Source organism: Mandrillus leucophaeus, unplaced genomic scaffold (assembly GCF_000951045.1).
Source record: "Mandrillus leucophaeus isolate KB7577 unplaced genomic scaffold, Mleu.le_1.0 Scaffold60, whole genome shotgun sequence".
Taxonomy (NCBI): Eukaryota; Metazoa; Chordata; class Mammalia; order Primates; family Cercopithecidae; genus Mandrillus; species Mandrillus leucophaeus.
The window spans coordinates 5979541-5997803 of NW_012106475.1; the positions used below are offsets into that span (position 1 = coordinate 5979541).

The 18263-nt window shown below is 40.2% G+C and overlaps 1 protein-coding gene across 3 annotated transcripts in view; it reads left to right on the plus strand.

Annotated features, from left to right (window-relative positions):
• The window catches only part of NIN (ninein (GSK3B interacting protein)), a 112274-nt gene that overhangs the window by 70864 nt on the left and 23147 nt on the right, over window positions 1-18263 (plus strand). For 2 of the 3 annotated variants that reach the window (XM_011999746.1, XM_011999748.1), the window contains exons 16-23: window positions 490-992; window positions 2217-4358; window positions 5965-6090; window positions 6199-6268; window positions 8084-8299; window positions 12722-12835; window positions 16520-16642; window positions 17354-17467. In XM_011999746.1, the coding sequence (XP_011855136.1) occupies window positions 490-992; window positions 2217-4358; window positions 5965-6090; window positions 6199-6268; window positions 8084-8299; window positions 12722-12835; window positions 16520-16642; window positions 17354-17467 (3408 nt within the window). The remainder of the gene's footprint in view (window positions 1-489; window positions 993-2216; window positions 4359-5964; window positions 6091-6198; window positions 6269-8083; window positions 8300-12721; window positions 12836-16519; window positions 16643-17353; window positions 17468-18263) is intronic. The other variant, XM_011999749.1, reaches the window with a different exon arrangement.

The window sequence follows — 18263 nt, forward strand, 5'->3', positions numbered from 1 at the left end:
AAAAAAAAAAAAAAATGTAGCAGGTCAAGGTGGTGTGTGCCTGTAGTCCCAGCTACTCAGGAGGCTGAGGTGGGAGCATTGCTTGAGCCCAGGAGATGGAAGGTTGCAGTGAGCCATAATCATGCCATTGCACTCTAGCTTGGGTGACAGAGTGAGAACCTGTCTCAAAAAATATGTGTTTCAAAACTTAAGTTTACGGTTGGAAAGGATGCACGGGAAGACAGAGGGTAGCTATGTGTAACGGCTGCTCAGTTCTTAATAGAGCTGTTCAGAGACTAATAAAATTCAGCCAATTCAAACAGATATGTAAACCATGCCTGACTTAAATATCTTACTTAAAGCGTTGAATTCAGTTCCTTTAAAACAAGATCAGGAAATGAGAAATGTCTTGTAGGAAAAAAAAAAAAAAAAGTACTTGCCGCTCCATCACTGTGCTTTCAGTGGCCTTGAGCTGAGTAATCTTGTGGTGCTGTCACTCTCTGCCTTCAGGTGCACCATTATGAAAAGCAGCTGGATGAAACCATTGTCAGCTGCAAGAAGGCACAGGAGAACATGAAGCAAAGGCACGAGAATGAAATGCACACCTTGGAAAAACAAATAAGTGACCTTAAAAATGAAATTGCTGAACTTCAGGGGCAAGCAGCAGTACTCAAGGAGGCACATCATGAGGCCACTTGCAGGCATGAGGAGGAGAAGAAACAACTGCAAGCGAAGCTTGAGGAGGAAAAGACTCACCTGCAGGAGAAGCTAAGGCTGGAACATGAGATGGAGCTCAAGGCTAGACTGGCGCAGGCTCAAGCAAGCTTTGAGCAGGAGAGGGAAGGCCTTCAGAGTCGCGCCTGGACAGAAGAGAAGGTGAGAGGCTTGACTCAGGAACTAGAGCGGTTTCACCAGGAGCAGCTGACGAGCCTGGTAGAGAAGCACACTCTTGAGAAAGAGGAGTTAAGAAAAGAGCTCTTGGAAAAGCACCAAAAGGAGCTTCAGGAGGGAAGGTAAGAAAGTGAAGGGAAACGGAGCTACCTGTGGTGCCATCCCTCAGGGCATTAGAAGTGCCAGTCGCAGCCGGGCGCAGTGGCTCACGCCTGTAATCCCAGCACTTTGGGAGGCCGAGGTGGGGGGATCATGAGGTCAGGAGATCAAGACCATCCTGGCTAGCACGGTGAAACCCCGTCTTTACTAAAGATACAAAAAAAATTAGCTGGGTGTGGTGGCGGGCACCTGTAGTCCCACCTACTTGGGAGGCTGAGGCAGGAGAATGGCATGAACCCAGGAGGCGGAGCTTGCAGTGAGCTGAGATCGTGCCACTACACTCCAGCCTGGGCGACAAAGCGAGACTCCGTGTCAAAAAAAAAAAAAAGTGCCAGTCACTTAAGAGACTTGGAGAAATCAGAAGGCATAGTAGCCCATTGATTGAGTAGATTCTTTTAAATATTTTTTACTACTTTTGCCATTGTTTTGATGTGAACCTACCTTGGGATGATTGGAACTGTTTTTATTTTGTTATGTTTGTAAAAGAGGAAAGTATTCCTTGTATTCAGATTTATTGTATCTTATAAGGCTCAAGAGGAGGATAAGATTATCCCAAAAGTGGCTCCTTCCTAGTTCAATCATGTTGCTTTCTGAGAAAAGCTAAACTGGACCCCAGGCAAGGTTACATTTCCTACTAGAGTTAAGAAACAGCACTTCGTGCTTACCTTCCTCATGTGAAGTCCCAGGTTTGTTTGAGGACTTTGTTTCATCACATCCTGATTGACTTGGTGCTACTTTGTTAAATAAGAAGCAAAAGCAGAATGAATTTGTTAATATGTGTCATTTATGTGACTGATATCCTATAATGCATGCTTAATTAACATGAAGGAATGGTATATATTTCCCAAGTTACGGATTAGATTAATATGCATTTGGTCTTTTGTCTTTGGTTTAAAAATCCATAAACAAATACATCCGGGAGTATGCCAGAGAAATTAGTTTCTAAGATTTCCCCCTAGCTCCAGAGAGAGGTAAGTCTTTTAAATGAATTATGGCTGCCAGTCTTAGCTTTCAGAAATGAGATCCCTTTCCAGTATAAATGAATCACACAGGAGTAAGTTAAGACCATTTTTAGGGAGTATGTCAGTTGTTTGCTTAGCAGCTTTCTCAGTGCATGGGAAAATGGTTTTTGTTTGCTTCTGGAGTTGGCGGCAGTTTCAATAATGCTGTATGTTGACTATATTTAGGGAAAAAATGGAAACAGAGTGTAATAGAAGAACCTCTCAGATAGAAGCCCAGTTTCAGTCTGATTGTCAGAAAGTCACTGAGAGGTGTGAAAGCGCTCTGCAAAGCCTGGAAGGGCGCTACCGCCAAGAGCTGAAGGACCTCCGGGAACAGCAGCGCGAGGAGAAATCCCAGTGGGAGTTTGAGAAGGACGAGCTCACCCAGGAGTGTGCGGAAGCCCAGGAGCTGCTGAAAGAGACTCTTAAGAGAGAGAAAGCAACTTCTCTGGTCCTAACGCAGGAGAGAGAGATGCTGGAGAAAACATACGAAGAACATTTGAACAGCATGGTTGTCGAAAGAGAGCAGCTACTCCAAGACCTGGAAGACCTAAGGAATGTATCTGAAACCCAGCAAAGCCTGCTGTCCGACCAGATTCTCGAGCTGAAGAGCAGTCATGAGCGAGAACTGAGGGAGCGCGAGGAGGCCCTGTGCCAGGCAGGGGCCTCGGAGCAGTTGGCCAGCCAGCGGCTGGAAAGACTAGAAATGGAACATGACCAGGAAAGGCAGGAAATGATGTCTAAGCTTCTGGCCATGGAGAACATTCACAAAACAACCTGTGAGAAAGCAGATCGAGAAAGAGCTGAGATGAGCACAGAAATCTCCAGACTTAAGAGTAAAATAAAGGAAATGCAGCAGGCAGCATCTCCTCTCTCCATGCTTCAGAGTGGTTCCCAGGTGATAGGAGAGGAGGAGGTGGAAGGAGATGGAGCCCTGTCCCTGCTTCAGCAAGGGGAGCAGCTGTTGGAAGAAAATGGGGACGTCCTCTTAAGTCTGCAGAGAGCTCATGAACAGGCAGTGAAGGAAAATGTGAAAATGGCTACTGAAATTTCCAGATTGCAACAGAGGCTACAAAAGTTAGAGCCGGGGTTAGTAATGTCTTCTTGTTTGGATGAACCAGCTACTGAGTTTTTTGGAGATGCTGCGGAACAAACAGAGCCGTTTTTGCAGCAAAATCGAACGAAGCAAGTAGAAGGTGTGACCAGGCGGCATGTCCTAAGTGACCTGGAAGATGATGAGGTCCGGGACCTGGGAAGTACAGGGACGAGCTCTGTTCAGAGGAAGGAAGTCAAAATAGAGGAGTCTGAAGCTTCAGTAGAGGGTTTTTCCGAGCTTGAAAACAGTGAAGAGACGAGGACTGAATCCTGGGAGCTGAAGAATCAGATTAGTCAGCTTCAGGAACAGCTAATGATGTTATGTGCGGACTGTGATCGAGCTTCTGAAAAGAAACAGGACCTACTTTTTGATGTTTCTGTGCTAAAAAAGAAGCTAAAGATGCTTGAGAGAATCCCTGAGGCTTCTCCCAAATATAAGCTGTTGTATGAAGATGTGAGCCAAGAAAATGACTGCCTTCAGGAAGAACTGAGAATGATGGAGACATGCTATGATGAGGCACTAGAAAATAACAAAGAACTCACTACAGAGGTTTTCAGGTTGCAGGATGAGCTGAAGAAAATGGAGGAGGTCACTGAAACATTCCTTAGCCTGGAAAAGAGTTACGATGAGGTCAAAATAGAAAATGAGGAGCTGAATGTTCTGGTTTTGAGACTTCAAGGAAAGATTGAGAAGCTGCAGGAAAGCATGGTCCAGCGGTGTGACTGCTGCTTATGGGAAGCCAGTTTAGAGAACCTGGAAGTCGAACCTGACGGAAATATACTCCAGCTCAATCAGACACTGGAAGAGTGTGTGCCCAGGGTTAGGAGTGTACATCATGTCATAGAAGAATGTAAGCAAGAAAACCAGTACCTTGAGCAGGGGAATACACAGCTCTTGGAAAAAGTAAAAGCACATGAAATTGCCTGGTTACATGGAACAATTCAGACACATCAAGAAAGGCCAAGAGTACAGAATCAAGTTATACTGGAGGAAAACACTACTCTCCTAGGCTTTCAAGACAAACATTTTCAGCATCAGGCCACAATAGCAGAGTTAGAACTGGAGAAAACAAAGCTACAGGAGCTGACTAGGAAGTTGAAGGAGAGAGTCACTATTTTAGTTAAGCAAAAAGATGTACTTTCTCAAGGAGAAAAGGAGGAAGAGCTGAAGGCAATGATGCATGACTTGCAGATCACCTGCAGTGAGATGCAGCAAAAAGTTGAACTTCTGAGGTAATGTATGTACCTTCTAGACGTCACGAATCCCACAGAGCCTCACCAGATCTAACTTCCGTTGCTTGCTGTGTCTAGAGAAACTAACCTGTTAGTCTTCAAGAAGAGAGCAGTACTCTCTAGACTTCCTTCTGCTTCTGTGCCGTATTAACAAATAAAATAACCTTGTTTAGGTGGCATTCCCTTCCTCTGTAGCAAACAAATGTTCATATGGGGTGTGAAAGTTCACAATGGCGAGTGTTTGCTATTTAACCACATGCATCCTCAATGTACCTCTTTAACTTTTTTCTAGCACTTATTTCATTTGGATGGATAGGGATTTTTTTTTTTTTTTGGCTAAGTGTTACTTCCCTCATTTTGAGGAAACACATTATATACAAATGAATGACTTTTTGTGTATTATTAACTTAGTAGATAAGAACTCATTTCTTATGCTAATATAGAAAAAATGTTCTGTCTTTATAGTTTTGTACTCATATCACTTGAAGCACATGCTGATAACCCATAAACAGTGCAAATGGCCAGGCACCACGGCTTACGTCTGCAATCTCAACTCTTTGGGAGGCCAAGGCAAGAGGATTTCTTGAGGCCAGGAGTTTCCAGATGAGCCTAGGGAACATAGCAAGACTGCCTCCACAGAAAAATAAAATAAATGTTTGCTGGGTGTGGTGGTGCACACCTGTGGTCCTAGCTACTTGGGAGGCTGAGGTGGGCGGGTTGGGTTGCTTGAGCTTGAGAGGTCAAAGCTGCAGTGAGCCATGATCATGCCATTGCACTCCAGACTGGGTGACAGAGTAAGACCCTGTCTCTTAAAAAAAAAAAAAAGAGAGACAAAACAAAACAGTGGAAATTTATCTTAGAACATATAATTTGAGGAGCCTCCAGATTCTAATAAATATGCTTGAAAAGCAGAGATAAAGGTAGAACTAATTTGAACCACTGTCCACTTGACATTGTAAAATATAATTGCATAGTCTTCCAGCAAATTTGTTTAAAAAAAAAAAAAAACTTGTAAACTATTAAAGGATGTTTGAAATGTCTCTGGAATAATTTAATTCTAAATATAGTTTTTCCTCTTCTTCAGACCATTTTTAGTCCTAAAAATCAGAATATAATGAGATGAATAAAATCACAAAGTAAACAGTGTACATATTTCATTATGGCCCTTTGATTTACATAGAGAATTTTCTTTCCCTAGGTACCCAGGGGCCTAAAACTAAGCTAATATAGCTTTGTAACGTTGCTTATGTGTATTCAGAACAGGTAGGACTTGAGACTGAGATAAATGAAGTCATTTGCTCAAAGCAATATGCTTGCCATTGAGAAAAATCAACAACCAGAATGAGCATTGAGTCTTGATTCATTTCTCCAGGCTTAAGGTTTTTTTAGTTACACTTCTCTAACATCTTTTAGTGAAATTCTTACTTCCCAAAAGAAATGTGTCAATATGTCATAACTTGATTTCCAAGCACTAAGAGACTACTAATTTAGACTTTTCTTTTTAACTGGCATTGAATACTCATCCTTTTGGAAGTTACTAGAAAATATTTTCCAAAGATGCCAGATGACTGCCTTGTAACTATTTTTTTCAATCTCTGTGCTTCAGATATGAATCTGAAAAGCTTCAACAGGAAAATTCTATTTTGAGAAATGAAATTACTACTTTAAATGAAGAAGATAGCATTTCTAACCTGAAATTAGGGAGATTAAATGGATCTCAGGAAGAAATGTGGTAAGACATATACTTACATTTTCCTAAGACATTTTTGCAAAGACTAAAATTCTTTTACATCAACTTTTAAAGCCTAACCGTTAAATTTTATTTTCATCATTCCTTTAGGCAAAAGACGGAAACTGTAAAACAAGAAAATGCTGCAGTTCAGAAGATAGTTGAAAATTTAAAGAAACAGGTAAGGAATACTTAATATTTCTCAATGTTTTTTGACTCCAAAATTTTCCCTTTTTTTGAAATTTATAAATTTACAGCACACGGTAATGAATAACGTATAGCTAATGATGGGAAGGTTGTAAATTCTGAATTTGAAAATGGAAACTTACCTCACACTAACTCTAAACTTAGCTTCCTGTTTTATGTTAAATAATGTATATATTATTCTAGGCCCTAAGTGCTTAATAAAGCTTTATAATCAGCAGAGTTGGGGAGGTGATACCTCTAAAACCATACCTACGAAATATTAGCTCTAGCCTTTGTGCAGTTTCAGTTAATGTTAGCCCTTCCTTTTTCTTCACCGTGATTGAAAGCAGAAAGTTAAGGACAGAATTTCACATATACAGAATGCCAGCTAATCAGCATATCATTTCACAGAATTACAATTTATTTAGATAGCTGGTGCCATTCAGTGCTCAATTTGTGTAATCTTACAACATGCAGTTATAAAAAGGGAAGGCCGTTTAAGAATCTGTCTGAAGCAGTCAAAAGACAAGGACATATTGGGAAAGAGTATTTTCAGCACTTGAAATAGACAAGGTGTTAACATCCAAAATGTATTTTGGACTCTTACAAATAAATGGGAAAATCCAGTTGAAATATAGGCAGTCTATGTGAATGGTCAAGTCACAGAAAAAAAAAGAATACAAAAGATGGTTAGCCTTATTAGTGATTAGAGAAGTGCAAATTCAGTGTGTTTCTTTTTTAACCTATTGAATTAGCAAAAAGTAATCTAGCATTTAAAAGGATGTGAGGAAATGACTGTGCCCATGCATTGTTGTTAGGATTATAAGGTGGTAGCACTGTGAGAAAGACATATTGGAGGTGTCTGTTGAAACAGTAATGAATATATGTATGTATACAGATCTTCTAACCTAGCAATCCTACTTCTAAAAAATAATTCTAAATACAAAATGCTACCATGTATAAATGGATTTTCTAAAAGATCCATTTAAAAGAAATAATGATTTTAAAAACTTTATCAATGTGGGAACAGATAAATGCATTATGGAATATCTTACTACATGGAATATCCTATAGCCAATCAAAAGTAGAGTATGTGGTGGCTGCTGAACACACTGACTTGGAAAGAGTCTTTTTTTTTTTGAGACGGAGTTTCGCTCTTGTTGCCCAGGCTGGAGTGCAATGGCGCGATCTCAGCCCACTGCAACTTCTGCCCCCTGGGTTCAAGCGATTCTCTTGTCTCAGCCTCCTGAGTAGCTGGGATTATAGGCACATGCCACCACGCCCGGCTAATTTTTGTATTTTTGTAGAGATGGGGTTTCATCATATTGTCCAGGCTGGTCTTAAACTCCTGACCTCAGGTGATCCGCCTGCCTCGGCGTCCCAAAGTGCTGGGATTACAGGCGTGAGCCACCGTGCCTGGCCTGGAAAGAGTCTTTAAGATATTATAAGTAGAAAAAGCAAGCTGTCCAAACATAAAATTTCCAAATTTTTGCTAAAGAGAAGAAAAGAATCTGTATGTGTGTATGGGTTCTGTATATGCATAGAAAATGATCTGGAGGGACACGTATCCAGCTGTGGACAGTGGGCTCCCCTGTAGAGTGGGGTTAGACTGAGTGTCTCACTTCTTCATACACTTCTGAATGGATTGAATTTGTAATAATGAGTGTGTATTATTTCTGTTTTGAAATATATATATATATTTTAAACTTTACATAGAGAGGGAAAAGACAATTATGTCTCTAGATCTGTTTTTTTTTTTTTAGCACAAGTAGGGTAACAAGTTTTAAAAACTTATTTTAATTTTAATTAGATTTCAGAATTAGAAATCAAAAACCAACAGTTGGATTTGGAAAATACAGAACTTAGCCAAAAGAACTCTCAAAACCAGGAAAAACTGCAAGAACTTAATCAACGTCTAACAGAAATGCTATGCCAGAAGGAAAAAGAGCCAGGAAACAGTGCATTGGAGGAACAGGAACAAGAGAAGTTTAATCTGAAAGAAGAACTGGAACGTTGTAAAGTGCAGGTATGGTCTGCAGCCATCCGGCAGCTTTTTTTTTTTTTTTTTGAGGAAATCCCAAGAAATAGAAGAAATGTTTGTATTAAACTTCCTTAAACATAAAGCCTTAGTAATTAAAACAGTATGGTCCTGGCACATGAACAGACAAGTAGATAAGTGGAATAGAAAGGCTAGAATTAGACCCAAATACAAATGGAAACATAGTATATAGCCAAGGCCGCTTCTCAACCCACTGGGGTAAAGATGGACTTTTTCATTAATGGTGCCCGAACAACTGAGTAGACATTTGGAAGCAGATAAAATTAGACCTGTATTTCATTCCATGCACAAGGATAAACTTAATTGGATTGGGAGACTAAATATAAAAAAATAAAACTATACAAATACTTGAAGAAAATATAGGTGAATTTGTCTTTAACCCTGGTGTAAAGAAAGGCTATTTAACTGTAACTCAAAAACCAGAGGCAATAAAAGAAAAAATTGCTTATATGTTAAAAAATATTTACATGGCAATAAAATACCATAAACAAAGTTAGAAGACAACAGACAAACTAGGAGAAAATATTCACAACATATACCACAGTAAAAAGGCCTAATATCCCTATTAGTAAAGAACTCTTAAAAATAGAGGGACATGGGACCAAAAATTTGATAGCAAAATGGGAGAAACATACGAACAAATAAATCACACACAGAAGATAAAAATGGGCCAGGCGTGGTGGCTCACACCTGTCATCCCAGCACTTTGGGAGGCCAAGGCAGGAGAATAGCTTGAGCCTAGGAGTTCAATACCAGCCTTGACAACATAGCAAGACTCCATCTCTAAAAAAAGTTTAAAAATTGGCTAGGTGCAGTGGCGCACACCTGTGGTCCTAGCTACTCAGGAAGCTGAGGCCGGAGGATCCCTTGAGCCCAGGAGCTTGAGGCTGCACCACTACACTCTAGCCTGGGTGAGACCCTATCTCTAAATAATAAAATAAAATGATTAAAATGGCCCTCAAATCTATGGAAAAATGTTCAGAATCACTCATAAGTAGAGAAACGCAAATTAAAACAACACTGTTGTATAATTTCTCACCTGTAAGACCGGCATCAGTTTTAAAATATGACAGCATGCTCTGTGGGCAAGGCTGTGGGGAAACAGACTCTTTCATACTTTGCTGGGAGAATGCAAACTGATCTGCCTTTTTGTAGGTGAATTTGACAATACCTAACAAAATTACATATGTACCTAGCTTTTGCCCTGGAAATCTCACTTCTAGGAATCTACCCCAACAATATGAAAACTCGTACGCAGAGGGTTACTCACCGCAGCACTGTTTCCAATTGCAAAATTGTGGAAACAACATAGATGCTGATATGTAGGAGAAGAGGTGAATAAATGTGGGGGGTATGTCCATACCATGAAGTAAAACTGTGCAGCTGTTAAAGGAAGAAAAGAAATCCCTATTTATATGAAATGATTTCCAAGACATACTGTTAAGTGAAAAAAAAGTGCAAAAAAGTTATCTATAGAATGCCTTTGTGTGTATTAGAAAGGGATATTAAAAATACATGTCTGCTCATTTGTGCAAAAGAAACATAAGAATGATAAACCAGAAACTAAAAAGGACGGATGGGAAAGGGATGGAACAGAGGAATGAGAATGCGCTAGAAGGGACAAGAAAGGCCAGTGACACTTCTCTGAGTTTATCTTTTCATATAGCTCTGACTTAGAACCACAGTGATGTTTCACATACTCTTCACTTACCCCCAAAATAAGTACACAAGTAAAACTAATCAATATGGTAGTGGTGGAGGAAGAAACCCAAAGGGAGCACATACATGAACAGATGAGCCTAACTGTATTATAAATGGATAATATAACCACACTGGGGAAGAAAACAATCATCTTAAGTAATTCAGAAATTAATATCTTGACTGGATACTATCCGGGCTAAAGACAAGATGAACTGTACCTACATGCTATGATAATCTAGTCAGTAAACAGGATTCTCATGAGAGGTATGGGTTAGTAATTCTGAAACTATATGTATTACTAGAATTGAACAAATAAGTAAATAGGTTGTGAGCAATAAGAACTAGATTTCTCACTGTTGGAGAAGAAGTTGCAAGGGGGGCAATGGGGAATGCTAAGATGAGCCCTCTGATGTTAGATTGAGATCTATTTGTATAAATTCATGGTTTCTAACATATATAAAAAGCTAGATAGACACAGAAACATAGATGTGTATATATGCATGGATTGCCCAGATCTTGGTTACTAAGTAAGCACCATTCTCTTATAAAAGGAACCAGGGTTCCTTGGAAAAATGATTCTAGGGCTGGGGCAGAGAAAATACAGGATAAGCCTGGAACATCTCGTGGGGCCAGAAGGAAAAAGGTGTTTCTTTGAAAAAAAGACAGGACATGTCAAAAGGGCACAGGCCCCTAGCTGAAGGGGCTCCTAATGGCCAAAGCTGGAACAATTTGATCACCAAAATAAATGATAGTATAGAATAAAATAATTATGAAATAAACATAGACTACAATAAATACCAGCCAGGGTATAGCATGCCTGTAGTCCCAGCACTTTGTGAGGTCAAGGCAGGTGGATCACTTGAGCCCAGGAGTTTGCAGCCAGCCTGGCCAACATGGTGAAACCCCATCTCTACAAAGAATAAAAAAAAAAATTAGCGGGACATGGTGGCATGCCCCTATAGTCCCAGCTATTCAGGAGGCTGAGGCGGGAGAATTGCTTGAGCCCGGGAGGTTGAGGCTGCAGTGAGCCAAGACTGCACCACTGCACTTCAGCCTGGGCAGCAGAGTGAGACCTTGTCTAGCCACCAAAAAAACTGAATAAATAAATATGAGTCCATATCGATATAAAAAAATTAAGCGGGGAGGGAAGACAACAGCTCTAATTCCAATAAATGAAGAAAATAGAAAACCATCATTAGGCAAACACCCCAGTAATAATAGTTGTAGACAACATGCATTGATAGATGCTAGAATTAATAAGCAGAAGTTTGAGGAGAAACAGGATTTGTATAGCCTCAAAGTATCTCCTCCAAGAAAAAGACAGTAATTTTACAGTGTAGAAACATGCAAAACTTACCTTAGAAATCATGAAGTCTTTGTCCATACCTATGTCCTGAATGGTATTGCCTAGGTTTTCTTCTAGGGTTGTTAGGGTTTTAGGTCTTTTGTTTAAGTCTTTAATCCATCTTGAGTTGATTTTTGTATAAGGTATAAAGAAGCGTTCCAGTTTCAGTTTTCTGCATATGGCTAACCAGTTTTCCCAACACCATTTATTAAATAGGGAATCCTTTCCCCATTGCTTTTGTCAGGTTTGTCAAAGATCAGATGGTGGTAGATGTGTGGCGTTATTTCTGAGGTCTCTATTCTGTTCCATTGGTCTATATATTTGTTTTGGTACCAATACCATGCTGTTTTGGTTACTGTAGCCTTGTAGTAGAGTTTGAAGTCAGGTAGCGTGATGCCCCCAGCTTTGTTCTTTTTGCTTAGGATTGTTGTGGCTATATGGGCTTTTTGGTTCCATATGAAATTTAAAGTAGTTTTTTCTAATTCTGTGAAGAAAGTCAATGGTAGCTTGATGGAAACAGCATTGAATCTGTAAATTACTTTGGGCAGTATGACCATTTTCATGATATTGTTTCTTCCTATCCATGAGCATGGAATGTTTTTCCATTTGTTTGTGTCCTCTTTTATTTCCTTGAGCAGTGGTTTGTAGTTCTCATTGAAGAGGACCTTCATGTCCCTTGTAAGTTGGATTCCTAGGTATTTTTATTCTCTTGGTAGCAATTGTGAATGGAAGTTCACTCATGATTTGACTATTATTGGCATATAGGAATGCTTGTGATTTTTGCACATTGATTTTGTATCCTGAGACTTTGCTGAAGTTGCTTATCAGCTTAAGGAGATTTGGGCTGAGACAATGGGGTTTTCTAAATATACAATCATGTCATCTGCAAACAGACAATTTGACTTCCTCTCTTCCTATTTGAATACCCTTCATTTCTTTCTCTTGCCTGACTGAGAAAGAAATTCCTGGCCAGAACTTCCAACACTATGTTGAATAGGAGTGGTGAGAGAGGACATCCTTGTCTTATGCCAGTTTTCAAAGGGAATGCTTCCAGCTTTTACCCATTCAGTATGATATTGGCTGTGGGTTTGTCATAAATAGCTCTTATTATTTGGAGATACGTTCCATCAGTACCTAGTTTATTGAGAGTTTTTAGCATGAAGTGGTGTTGAATTTTCCATGCCGTTTAAGTGGAAAGTCTTTTACGTATAAGGATAAAAAATGGTCATAAAACAGTGTCATTGAGTTCATATTATTATTTCCTTCCTATGGCCTTTAATGAACTTAGTAAGTTTCCCCAGTCTAAATATGTATGTTATTTGACTTTTTTATTTTTCTCTTAGTCCTCCACTTTAGTGTCTTCTCTAGAGGCAGAACTCTCTGAAATTAAAATACAGACCCACATTGTGGAACAGGAAAACCTCCTTCTCAAAGATGAACTGGAGAAAATGAAACAGGTAAGGCTGTGTGCAGCTTAGGGGGGTTCACAGAACAATATGTACCTGGTGGGCTCCTGGTGGGCTGGTATTTCTAGCCACCAGTTGTCTTTTGTACCGAGTCCTATCAACTAGCCTGGTAGCTGAGGACTTGCTGCTTGGCAAAGTTGAGGACCTAAAGGGCAAAATCAGATTTGTAAAGGCTATTGCTAATTATCCATGCATCTAACTTATATATGTTGTACACTCTAAAATCCCCCCCCTTTTTTTTAAGACAGTTTCCTTCTTCCCTCTGTTGCCTAGGGTGGAGTGCAGTGGTGCAATCTCAGCTCACTGCAACCTCTGGCTCCCGGGCTCAAGCAATTCTCGTGCCTCAGCCTCCCGAGCAGCTGGGATTACAGGTGCCCACCACCACCCCCAGATAATTTCTGTGTTTTTAGTAGAGGTGGGGTTTTGCCATGTTGGCCAGACTGGTCTCGAACTCCTGGGCTCAAGCAATCCGTCCACGTCAGCCCCTAAAGTGCTGGGATTACAGGTGTAAGCCACTGCATCCGGCCCACTCTAAAATTCTATTATCATGAATGAATCCCAACCACTTCAGTTTAAGAAATTGTTCTTTCACTCAGTCAGGTTATAAAGTAACATATGTTTGTCTAAAAGGAGGGGGACTATCTTGCTTATAACTTTTCTAATTCTGTTCACACTGGTTTGTGAGACACTGATGAAGCCGGTCCTTCTGCCTTTTTCTGTAGCAACTGAGGCATCAGTTCTAGAGCATGATGGCATGCAGTCTCACTTATGAATTTGGCCTTCAGAAGCCTATTTCAAAGTTTCAAAGGCTTAACTTTAGACCAGGCGCAGTGGCTCATGCCTGTCACCCCAATACTTTGGGAGGCCAAAGTGGGCAGATCACTTGAGGCCAGGAATTTGAGACCAGCCTGGGCAACAGGACAAAACCATATCATCTCTACAAAAAATTAGCTGGGTGTAGTGGTGTGTACCTGTAGTCCCAGCTACTCAGGAGGCTGAGATGGGAGGATCACCTGAAGTCAGGAAGTCAAGCCTCCAGTGAGCTGAGATTGCGCTGCTGTGTCCCTGCACTCCAGCCTGGGCGACAGAACACTCTGTCTCAAAAAAAATAAATAAATAAAAAAGGCTTATTTTTAAATATGAAAATGTGAAAGAGATCTCAACTTAAAAATTATGTCCTCCCATGGAGAAATGCATTGTTGGAAAAAAAATTGTGTCCTAAACATTGTCCTAATTTTCAGTATTTACAGGAGTCTTTCAATTGGAACAATACTGATTTATAGTAGGAAAATTTAGTTGTTCCATTTGTTTACTTCAGCATCAGATGATGGCACTCATATAAAATTTTCTGTCTTACATCTGTCTCTTCAGCCTGTAAGCACAAAGTTGTCCTTTCCTGAATGTGGAAACATTGAGTCTATACCATCTGGTGTTATGTTTATGTGGATCTGATTGACTCCTATGAGTCTGGCTTTCTTAATAGCATTATAAACCCTCAGGGTATGTGTGTCTTTCATAATGCCTAGTACAGTACTGGTACTCAATAAATGCTTTATAAGAACCTTTTCAAGTCAACTACTGCTATGCAAAATGCATGTTCTGCTGTGACTAGAGAAGTTGCCTGTCCAGATAAACATAACAGAAGTTAAAACTCATAGGGCCTTTCTGTGGGGTGAAGTATTCCAAGGCTGTTATTACCAACTTTATCCTAATTAACTTGAGCATCCTTTTTTCCTTGACTTTTTGAAAGCCTATCTGTTGTTCAGCCTTTAGATGATAATGATTGGTTTCAAATTCATAGTATGGGAAATGTGTGCTTTGTGGCTTTGCTAAGCTGGAGAACAGAAGGAAAGGAGCAGAGCTAGGAGAAAAATAACATGATGAGGACGTCATCAGCATCTTTTCATTTATTTATTTATTTTATTTTTTTAAACAGAGGCATTGGTATAGTGAGATGAAGAAATAGCCTGGTCTGCTTTTGGTAGAAAGCTGTTTTATCAGGCACCTGGATCCTTTTGGATGCCAAGAATAGGGTAGTATCAGCCTATCATTGCTGTTATACAACGTGGACCTAGAAGGCATGTGTCACTGTGTATGCTACTGTGATTCAGAGTTCACAAAGCACATCTATGTGTGTTATTTGTTGCACTGAAAGGAAACACAAATAGCATTAGCAGAAGTCACATGCCAGTCTACAGACATCCAAAGTGGTATCAAGCTTTATGGGTGTCTGGAGGGTGCGGAGGCAAGGCAGTGGATAAAGTAGAAGGTCCTTTATTAAACCAGTGCCCAGGCATTTCAGAATACATTTTCCTATACCCTTCTGACTTGTTCAGATTTGTAAGGTGTGCTGGATTTGTCGCCAGTTGAAGACAAGATTCATCCCTGAAGGTCTATTCCTACAGCTAAATGTGAAAGAATTTCAGGTTCAGGAAGTAGAAAGATGGTCGTAAAATCATAATAATAAAGAATTGAAGAGCCAAGTGAAATAGAGGAAAGTTAAAAACCTATGAACTATGGGAAAGGGTTAAGTATAAGAAACAGCCTCTTTAAAGCATGAGTTCTCAACAGGGTGAGGGGGTGAGGATTGCTCTCCCACCCCAGAACATTTATCAGCGTCTGGGCACATTTTTTATTTTCACAACTGGAAGCTGGGGGGTTACTGGCATCTTGTGAATAAAGCCAGAGACGCTGTGAAACATCCTACAATGTCCAGAATGTCCCCTGACCCCCAACTCCTGACGAAGAAGTATCCAGCCCAAAATGAGATTAGTACCAGCATTGATGTTGAAAAGGAATAAAAACAGTATTTGGTTTGTCCTGATTTCATGAAGTAGAGAGGAAAAGCCAGTGTGTTCACACCAACATTTTACTGGCCAGTCAGCGTAGGCATCTTCTGAAAGGAAGAGTACAGGGAACAAGCTGAAAACACAGTTTTATCTTTAAACTTGCCTTTGGGTTTTGCCACATACCCTGTATGTGGTCCATGCCAATTCTAGGGTGCTTTTGTTTTGGAGACAGAGTCTGTCGCGCAGCCTGGAGTGCAGTCATCTTGGCTCACTGCAGCCTCCGCCTCTCAGGTTCAAGCAATTCTCCTGCCTCAGCCTCCCAAGTGGCTGGGATTACAGGCGTGCACCACCATGTCTGGCTAATTTTTGTATTTTTAATAAAGACGAGGTTTCACCATGTTCACCAGGCTGACCTCAAACTCTTGACGTCAAGTGATCCTCCCCACCTTGGCTTCCCAAAGTGCTGGGATTACAGGTGTGAGCCACCCCCACAGCCCAATTCTATAGTCTTGACTGATTTTTTGAAAAACATTTTTCTAGTTAAAAGCATGAGGAAAATGTAATATGCTACATGTGTTAAATTGATGACAGAATGGCAGTATGTTATTTTACCCTGAAGGTAAAATGGAGAGCTAGGATCATTATTTAACAATGTCTGTCTGGTTGAATCTTCCTAAGCAGACATTTCAACAGTCAGCTGGGGAGCAGAGAGAAGCCAGAAGGGAATCCTTGAAGTTTATTATAGTCTCTGCTAGAGTTTATGTCCTCTGAAATATCTACAGATAGGCAAATAGCAGCAGCTGTGAAAATGCCTTATTGAGAAACACCCCTTTGTACTTACAGCCATGAGATATGATGGGATGGCTCATTTGTTTCTCTCTTACAGCTGCACAGATGTCCCGATCTCTCTGACTTCCAGCAAAAAGTCTCTAGTGTTCTAAGCTACAATGAAAAACTGCTGAAAGAAAAGGAAGCTCTGAGTGAGGAATTAAATAGCTGTATTGATAAGGTAGTAAAAATAATAAGACTTTGCCATCATCGTATACAATACACACCATAATGAACCTTTCTCTGTGAACAGTGGCACAGGGGCCTTCTGTGGTAGTCTGTTGTTCCAGAGTGTCCTGGAGCAACATTTCTTTGGCATTCTGTGACCCTAGACTTCCTGCAGCCAAGACTGATGGAGTCTAAATTAGTTGTTTACTAATTATATTATTAAACTCGATAATATAAAATTTGTCTCATTATATCACAGTGCTACTTTATACTATTTTGTTATAATATAAATATGTGTTTAATAATCTGAGGTCAATTTTATAGACAAACACTTTTTTTCTCTTTTATCTTCCTTAGCAAATCCAAAACCACCACCTTTTCCCCCCACTTACCTTAATAGATATTCTGTGTTTTCTTCCTGTGGTGTGCTCTTGAGATTTTTAATAGCTTTCCAGCTTACCATCTTCCACCCTCAAACCATGAAGCAATAGAAAAGAAAAATAGGAAATTTCCAAAAAGAAGCAATTCCTCAAAATTAGACGTGTAAAACAGTCTTTGGTTTGTCTTGATTTGGAGCCAGGAAGACCATTTCCTTTGACCTTGCCCTGCTCCCCAACATAAATAGATGGTGCTTATTCTTGACAGTGTAAGTGCAGGCATATAAATTAAGGCTAGCTATGTTTGCAAAAATGCCCTCTTACCTCTTTTCCCCTTCCTGAAACAGTTGGCAAAATCAAGTCTTTTAGAGCACAGAATTGAGACGATGAAGCAGGAACAGAAATCCTGGGAACATGAGAGTGCGAGCTTAAAGTCACAGCTGGTGGCTTCTCAGGAAAAGGTATGTGGACAATTCTTGTTTCATCTTCACAGTTAGTATTCTCCTAGATCTTCCACCAAATATCCCAGGAAAAAGAATGCTCCAGGTGCAAGTAGCGTAAGAGGGTTCCAAATGATTCAATTTGACCAATGTTTGATGTGTGTTTATAGTGTGGCAAGGCTGGGCGTGGTGGCTCACACCTGTTATCCCAGCACTTTGGGAGGCCGAGGTGGGGAGATCACTTGAGGTCAGGAGTTTGAGACTAGCCTGACCAACATGGTGAAACCTCATCTCTACTAAAAATTTTTTTAAAAAGCCAGTTGTGGTGTCGCGTGCCTGTAGTCCCAGCTACTCTGAAGGCTGAGGCAGGAGAATTGTTTGAACCTAGGAGGCGGAGGCTGCAGTGAGCTGAGATCACACTAGTACACTTCAGCCTAGACAACAGAGCGAGACTCCATCTCAAAAAAAAAAAAAAGTAAATGTAGTGTGACAAAATGATTTAAATATTTCAAATATATTGTGGCATAATAATTTAAATAATATTTCCCTCAAAGTTTATTAATTATGAAGGCTTCAGAATAGTGCGTAAAAGTGACTGCTTGTTCCTAATTTATAAATAGGACTTCTAAGGCAGTGTATACCCTATTTTAAAGATCTGTATCAACATTCCTTTTATGAATTTAAATTTCTCAAATTGGAATTTATATGCGATATTAGCGTAAAATAGGATTCTTCTTTAAGAGGTGATGTCTCAGCCGGGCGCAGTGGCTCATGCCTGTCATCCCAGCACTTTGGGAGGCTGAGGCGGGAGGATCAT